The sequence below is a fragment of the Prionailurus bengalensis genome, chromosome C1, assembly GCF_016509475.1.
Source record: "Prionailurus bengalensis isolate Pbe53 chromosome C1, Fcat_Pben_1.1_paternal_pri, whole genome shotgun sequence".
NCBI classification, from domain to species: Eukaryota; Metazoa; Chordata; class Mammalia; order Carnivora; family Felidae; genus Prionailurus; species Prionailurus bengalensis.
Window position 1 is genome coordinate 98,466,550 of NC_057345.1, and position 8,157 is coordinate 98,474,706.

The 8,157-nt window shown below is 38.2% G+C and overlaps 1 protein-coding gene across 1 annotated transcript; it reads right to left on the reverse strand.

Moving 5' to 3' along the window:
* Positions 1 to 645: 645 nt before the first annotated feature.
* SIKE1 (suppressor of IKBKE 1) lies at positions 646 to 7,817 on the reverse strand. Its single transcript, XM_043575923.1, has 5 exons — positions 7,529 to 7,817; positions 7,186 to 7,291; positions 6,179 to 6,321; positions 4,447 to 4,560; positions 646 to 2,605 (listed from the first exon to the last, which is right to left on the reverse strand). The coding sequence occupies exons 1-5, from the start codon at positions 7,685 to 7,687 to the stop codon at positions 2,504 to 2,506; spliced, it is 624 nt and encodes a 207-aa protein (XP_043431858.1). The 5' UTR covers positions 7,688 to 7,817; the 3' UTR covers positions 646 to 2,503.
* Between the last annotated feature and the right edge of the window lie 340 nt (positions 7,818 to 8,157).

Genomic DNA, 8,157 nt, shown 5'->3' on the forward strand with positions numbered 1-8,157 from the left:
AGTTATCTGGGATGATTATAAAATACAAATTCCTGGATCCCATTCCTAAGTTTCTATTTCAGTAGTCAGCAAACAATTTTGGGGAACACGGAATGGACCTTCAATGTTTGAATCAAATTATGTGAAAATTATCAATGTAAGTCAAGGTAAAAGGTATTAAGGTAAGATCAGTAATATTTAAGCATTTTTCAAAGTACTTCTAAACTCAGTTTTTGTAATTTGATTTGTAATCATATAATTTTGGATTTCTAAATCATGAGGAAATCTCTAAAACTATTTTATTTATTTATTTATTTGTTCGTTTAGTTGAGAGAGAGAGAGAGCCAGCACATGAGCTGGGTAGAGAGGGCAGAAGGAGAGAGGAGAGAATCTCAGGCAGGGTCAAGCTCAGCATGGAGCCCGACGTGGGGCTCGATCCAACGAACCTGGGATCATGACCTGAGCTGGAATCATGCTCAACCGACTGAGCCATGGAAGTACCCTTCTAAAACCATTTTAGATGCAACTATTTGTAGACTTATACATCTGACTACATTATGCTAATTATAAAATATTTATGAAAAGCCCTGTCTACTTGACATGTTGCTATTATGTGAAAAATAGACCTTTGTATTTCCTGATAATTAGACTCACTGTGGAATAAAGTTAACTGTTATTCTCAAAATGAAGTTTTTATTAGAAACATTCATATTAACACTAGCCAGAATTACATTATGTAGGGTGCTGAGAGCTCTTTAGACTCAGACTTCAAGCTTTTGATTTGCCGGGGTGAAAAGTTAACATAGACATTTATCCTGATATCTAAGATGTAAAGTACTTTATAAACACCTTTAAAGGAACATAAGGCAGATAAAGAGACACCATGTCATATTTTAATGGGCCATTTGATGGCCTTGTATAGTCCGCTGCCTCCTGAGTGGAACTGTGGGACACACAGTGGCACTTAGGGTATATACTTCAAGCCAAATGGCTGGACTAAAGGTTTACTTACTCTTGGAAAACAAGATAAAAATGCCTACACTGGGGGTGGTAGTATTTTTCAAATTCTGTATAGGACTTTGAATAGAAATTTGACAAATTCTAAAATACCTGATTATTAAAGACCACCACTATAGGCAAAGTCATTTCAGTATTACTGGGATCATATGCTTTTAGGATATCTTAGTGAAGTTTTATTGTTTTAATTGGAATTAATTCTTTATGGCAGTATGAAAGTTTACATCACACAAAGCACAAACAAAAAACTCTTTTTAATACTGGGTCTCTCCTATGCAGTATGGTGCTTAGTACTACTGGAAAATGTGGACAGGTTTAGGATTTGTTATTTCAATTATTTTTAGGCAAACCTAATCTGACAGTATAACATGAAGTAATTTGTAAATATCACATGTGACTAAATTGAGATGGGAGAATGAGTTGATGAGTGAGCCTAGTTGACCACTCAGCATTTGAATCTCAACACTGCTTTGTTGTCTGCACAACACGATGAATGTAATAACTCTCATTAGGTGATAAACTTTTGCTTCCTTGTGAAAAGTGGATCTAAAAAGAAAGCCAACTGCCAGTACTAATAATGAAAGACATCCAAGTAAGTGATGGTACTCAACTATAAAAAGAAGTTCTACGTATAGTAAACAGAATGGTGTACATTAAAAACCATGATGTGAATAAACCTATTGTATGCTCTTCAACTGGGTGAATCACCCAAGTTGAAGATTTTCTATGAGGACAATATTGAAAAATTGACTATTAATATCAAATAGAATAAATAAAAGCTACCTTTAGGATTTAACTAAGAGTACATGTGTATATGCACATACACGGGACAAATTTCTCAGGATTCTTTGAACAATACAATGACTTTACTATCACTAGAAAAAAGGTGGACTTATTTTCAAGTATGTTTCTTGGGGACTAGCAGTAGGTTCTCTCAAATTAAGAGTAAAGACACCAGGTCATAAAGTGCCAACTCTTAGCACCAGAGAGACTTAAAACTTCCTAGGAGGTGAATGACGTTACAAATCAGAGAATCTACTAATCTAGTTCTATGGAATTGTATTACTTTTCTCAACTGGAAAAAAAATCTAGGTGTATGCCAAGTAGATTTAAAAAGCTAATCTCTTTTAAAAATTTTTTAGAATTGTAATTTATAATCCTATATAAAATAAAATTGCTGGCTTATAATAAAAGGCTCTAAGTTTCAGAGATATGAACAAACAAAAAGGAACTGGTAATACAGTTTATATAAATCAAGGTCCCAGAACTGAAAATTAAAAGTAGTCTCTCAGAGAAAGGAGTGGTGAAACTCAGTGTGTATTTTCACGAACACACCCAAAAACTGTTTTGTGGACAGCCAATCTGATTTCGAATTTCTGAACTGCCACCTGATACCTTTAATCAACACTAAATCAAGTCTGAGGCAAGACATTACATGGACAATACTCAAATAGAAAGATAATAACTTCCTTCCTTGACAATCTCCAGCTGTCATTCAAAAGTGGAGTTATTTGATGGCTTGGGAAGCAGTGTCCATTGAGTTTTCCTTCCTGACCTGAAGAGATTCACTGCTGATGGACAATAATTCTCGAAGTTCCTTATTTTCAAGCTGGAAAAAAAAAAGGTATGTTTATTTCAGTATTTTGATTGTCAAACTGTATCAGAATACATTGTTTTGGGCCAGGAACAGAAAGCATATTAATTTTAAACATTTGAAAGAAACAAAGTAACTGAGAATTTCCTAAAATACTAATTATTAATCATTTAATATACATTTACTGAGTAATTTATATAAACCACATGTTAGGATTACAAGGAAAAAAAAACAAAGTCTCTCTCCACCTGAGGTATTCGGTGCTTGTTGTACTTTTTGTGGTTCCCACTAGTTGTACTACTATTTCTTCTACCTTTTAAATTCCTAATAATATTTTTACTGTGCTCAGTCTTTTCTCCTGAATGTGCTACAGTTTTGGAGGAAGGAAGAAAAGGAGAAGAAACTACTCATGGGTCCACAGCCAGGTACCAGTGGGTGTCCTACATACATCATCTCACAACAACATGTAGGGCAGGTACCATTCCCTACATCCATGTTCTCTAGAAGACGAGGACACTATGGCTCACCAAAGTCCAAAAACTTGTCCAAACGCAGACAACGTGGATGTGATACTGCTAGGGTTTCAATCTGATGTTGGTGTCCTTTCCACTTAAAATACTGAGTAAAATTTGTTCCACATTTCCTTAGGGCTATTTCCATATTTGAGGTACATCAGGGATAGTATAGACAAGGTTGTTCTACTGTTTTAACTAACTCCTAATTCCTACTTGGGACCTTGTCTCTCCCTTTGATTTCCAGCTAGGGCAGCTTGCACTCTGTATCCTCATTCTCTCTGTAGGAAATTCTAGGAAACCATAGCATTTTTAGGCTTCATCAAGAGTCTGCGTCCATGGTCATTAAATCGTCTAACATATAAAGTGCTTCCCTTAGTACTGTGCATCTCTCCTAGCATGTACAAACCATTTCATATCATTTAAGTACTAGTCTTATTCCTTTCAGTAGACTCTGTGCAGGGATCCTCTCTTTCTCTCTGATATTTCTCAAAGGGGCCATGACAGCATCCTGTAATAAGCAACATTCAAATGATTTACCGTTATGTGTTTTCTTAATAATTTTATGGGATTCTAATACTTCCAGGTCTTTTTTTTTCCCTTGGTAAATTATTGCTATTATAATAAAAATTTTACATGAAAAGAGCCTTTAAAAAATCAAAACTGTAAGGCTTATAAAATAAATAGCATGCCCTTGGCTTTGTTCCCCAAGGGCAACTACTTTTAAAACTTTTATCTATTTCTTTTGGTACTTACTTCCATAGTTAATAAATGAATAATTACTAGTAATTATTATGCCTGTACTGCTATATATATTTTTTTAATGTTTATTTTTGAAAGAGAGAGTGTGAATGGGAGAGGGGCAGAGAGGGAGACACAGAATCTGAAGCAGGCTCCAGGCTCTGAGCTGTGAGCACAGAGCCCAATGTGGGGCTCGAACTCATGAACCGTGAGGTCATGACCTGAGCCGAAGATGGATGCTTAACCAACAGAGCCACCTAGGTGCCCCTGTACTGCTATTTCTTGATGATCAATTTAAGACATTATCTGACTTCCTTTTATAGCAGAGGAGGGATTTTAGCTCACATGTAATCTGTCTCTTCTACTCTCTCTACCCTCTCAATATGATAATATCTCAATTTCTAGCCAATACATAGTTGGCATTTTCATTGTTTGCTGCTGATTGTATTTACTTTCTTGGAAAGGATGTAGAACAGGAGTTTTAATTTTAAATCATGAACACACAGAAAACATCAATACACTGCCTAGGATAGCAATGGCATACCTTCTGGACTCTAAGAAAACTCCCTGAATATTGTGACCCTATAATAGCAACAATCTTACCTCTAATTGGGCTAGTTTTTCCTGAATCTTACAAAATTGGTCATCATCCACCTGAACTGCTTTCCTCATCACTTCTCCCATTTCACAGATTCTGTCAATCTGACTCTCAATTTCCTGTAAAGATTAAGAAAAGACAAAGGTGAAAAGTTATCTTTTCTATAGATGTTCACGAGAACATATGCATTATGAGTTAAAAAATTCCTTTAATCTATGCTATAGAAGTTACACAGGAGTTTCATCACAATCTGAGTCTGAAGAGGCAAAGACATAATCAAGTTATCTTGTGGTATTCACAAATAAATAATTTGTTTTCAAAAGATTGATTCTAGTCTAACCAACCACTGGCCATTGAACAACATCTCTAAGTGGCTGTTTAACTTAAATTTGAATATATTTATTGGCAGGAAGCTCACCGCATTCCAAGGTACCTTATTCTATCATTGGACATATCTCTTCACAAGTTTTTCATGTGAGTTAAACTGTTTTTTTTTTTTTCTTTTTTAAATGTTTATTTTTGAGAGAGAGTGAGTGAGGTGGAGAGAGAGGGGGGGACAAGATCCAAAGTGGGCTCTGTGCTGTCAGCACAGAGCCTGACGCAGGGCTTGAACCCATGAACCGTGACATCATGACTTGAGCTGAAGTCCAATGCTAAACCAACTGAGCCACCCAGGCGCCCCAAACTAAACTGTCTCTTTTAAGGTTCAAGTTTTTTCCTCCAGATAACAGAAAATCGTTTATTTTTCTCTTCTAGATGAGAGCTATTCACATATTTAAAATATTCCTGCTCCCTAAGACTTTTGTTAAGTCAGTAAAATGCTTTCAAAGGAATCTAAGATGCAACTTATCTTTCATAAATTCCCTGGAGCAAATAGGTGCCCATCTTTTAATCCCATTTTAAATGATATAGTACATGTGAATGTACAATGACAACTATGAAGCACTCTACAAACATAAGCACAATTACTAGGTCTCCCAAATTAAATCATAAGCAACCAAACCATAGAAACTACGCCATGTATTTTTTTAAAACCATACTTCTGACAACATAGTATGATGCTATGTAGTTCAGTTTAATAAAGGTTTACTGACTGCCTGCTATGTGCCAAGTACTATGTTAGGGATAAAAGAAGAATTCATGCTCCTTACAATCAAGGAGCTTATAGTTTAGTGAAAGTACAATAATAACCAACCAAATATTGGGGTGCCGGGGTGGCTCAGTGGGTTGAGCATCCAACTTCGGCTCAGGTCATGATCTCGTGATTTGTGAGTTTGAGCCCCGCATTGGGCTCTGTGCTGACAGCGTGGAGCCTGGAGCCTGCTTTGGATTCTGTCTCTCTCTCTCTCAGCCCCTCCCCTGCTCACTCTGTGTCTCTGTCTCTCAAAAAATAAATAAAACATTTAAAAAAATTTAATAAGCAACCAAATATTTACTGAGCACCTTCAGCACTACCTGGCATTATGTTTGGTCAAGGAACTAAGCATCCATTAATCTTGAAAAGAGATCTTGGTGAGGAAGGGAAGAACCTTAATCCCACTCAGAGAAAAGCACCTGAACAGTCCCTTACCCCCTTCTTTCTATTCATATCCTTACAAAGGTATAGGGAAATCAAAGCAAATATGATAAACATGAAAGGAAAACAAGCTTACTTTTCTTCAAAAACAAGCAAACAATTTAAAACAATTCAAGATTTCAATCCTGTTCATTTAGAACTTATTCATCAAAATTTCTTACTGCAGAGTGAGACTGGTGAGCTTTCAGGACTGGTTCAGCATCCACGGCCTTTTTAGCAACCATTAATTGTAACATCTGTTTCCGGTACTTGCTCATGATGAGTTCCAAAGCATCCTGGTGTTCCTCCAAGGAAACCCATAGCTCTATAAGAAAATAAATCAATAAAATCACTTGGCAGTGATGTCTGAGAGAGAGCTCTCAAAGCCAAAGCTCTTAAAGTTGGAATTTTATGACAGTCCATGAGATATTGTGAATGCAAAGTTATAACTCAGTGATTAAGTCCACAAAACTCAACAGTTAAGGTCTATCTGAAAAATAACTTTCTAGGCAGAGGCAGCATAGTCTGGTAGAAACAACATGGGATGTAGAACCAGAAGACATGGGTTTCGGTTCAATTCTGTGAGTTACTAGCTTACTACTACTATGCAAATCATTTAACCTCTCTGAACCTATTAACTGCATTGTAATATTAAATACTGGCTTATCTACCTCAAAATGAAGATATGAGAATATAATGTGATGATATATGTGAAAGCTCTCTGTAAACTGACATACAAATAACTTCATACTATCATTGATAATTTACTCATTAAACCTGAGAATATATACCGAGGATAAAATTCATTTCTTCCACCTTGCACAAGAACATTTAAAAAACTTCTTCAATCTTAGTGTTTATGTCAATTAATAAACAAAAAATTTAAGCTCTTGAGGATATTAACTCTTTTCTTATGCAAATATCCATATGGGGATACACAAATAAGCCATGCAATAATTCAACTCTACTAAGCACCCCCTTTGGTAAGCAGCCTATAAATACAAAATCAGTCAGATGACCTTAAAAAGGGTAACGTAAACTTTATTGTTACTGGGCCAGCAAGGGATAACCCTTTTTCAAAGTACTAATCCGGAGATATATATATAAGATGTGAAGTTAGTTTGGCAAGAACTTTTGAAACATTATTGGATATTAGAAAATAATAACTACAGAAAAAGACCTGACTAACCTCTGTTTTCCTGCTGCAAGTCTCTAATCTGTGTGTTCTCTTGGGACAGCAGAATGTGAGGTTTGAATTTGGACATGTCCTTTATATCGGGTGCATCTTCTTGATACTGGACAAACAGAGACAGACTAAGCGCGCCGTTAACAGGAAAACAGCCGCGGATGCAACCGAAGAAGTTGGGGTCGGGGCTCCAGGGCAACATTCTCAGCCCCGACCCCGCAGAAAGGTCTCACCGCCACCCTCTGAGAGCAGGCATAAATTTAAAGCCGGGTTCCCACCGTCCTATGCCCTCGACCCCTCCCGGTGCACAGAACCCGCGGGCACGGCCCCCTACCCTCTGCCCGACCTGGTCCGGAAGCGCCGTCCCCGCCTCCCTCATAGCAGCCACCCGCCGGTGCAGCGCGGCGGACTGATCCACTAGCGACTCTGCGGCCGCGTCGTGCTCCCGCAGCCGCTCCAGCAGCGTCTTGGCGTCTGTCAGGATCTTCTCGATGGTGCAGCTCATAGCGGCCCAGGACCACGGCCCCCCGCCCGGCTCACCTACACGAACCTTCCCTGAACCTGTCTCAGCGTTACAGACGTCACTTCCGGTATGTTTAAAAGGCGCCTAGGCAGCCGCCATATGCGCCTGCGCAGTGGCGGCCCAGTCCGCCGGTGACCCAGTTTAACCAGCAGCCTCGCCGTGCGGCCCAGCCTTGCGCGGAGCCCCAGGCCTGGCCTGGTCCCGCCTGGCCTCGCCTCTGGCTTCTGGCTCCGATGGCCAGGTAGTCAAGCTGGCTTCTGGTCCGTGTCTTTTTTCCCAGTGGGTTCTGACTGATATGGATTGCTGTTCAGTCATCTTTTTTTTTTTTTTTTAATTGGTGCTTGGTTTCTTTTTAAAATTAATTCTTAAAAATTGTGGTAAAATACACATAAAATGTAGCATATTAAGCATTTTCATGTTTATTTATTTTGGGAGATAGCTAGAGCAAGTCG

Coding starts and splice junctions, on each gene's coding strand:
- SIKE1 (XM_043575923.1), bottom strand. CDS start 7,687: ATGAGCTGCACCATCGAGAAGATCCTGACAGACGCCAAGACGCTGCTG. Junction 6,322..7,185: donor CTTGCAGCAGGAAAACAGAG/GTTAGTCAGGTC, acceptor ATTTTCTTATAG/AGCTATGGGTTTCCTTGGAG. Junction 2,606..4,446: donor AAAAACTAGCCCAATTAGAG/GTAAGATTGTTG, acceptor TTTTTTTTCCAG/CTTGAAAATAAGGAACTTCG.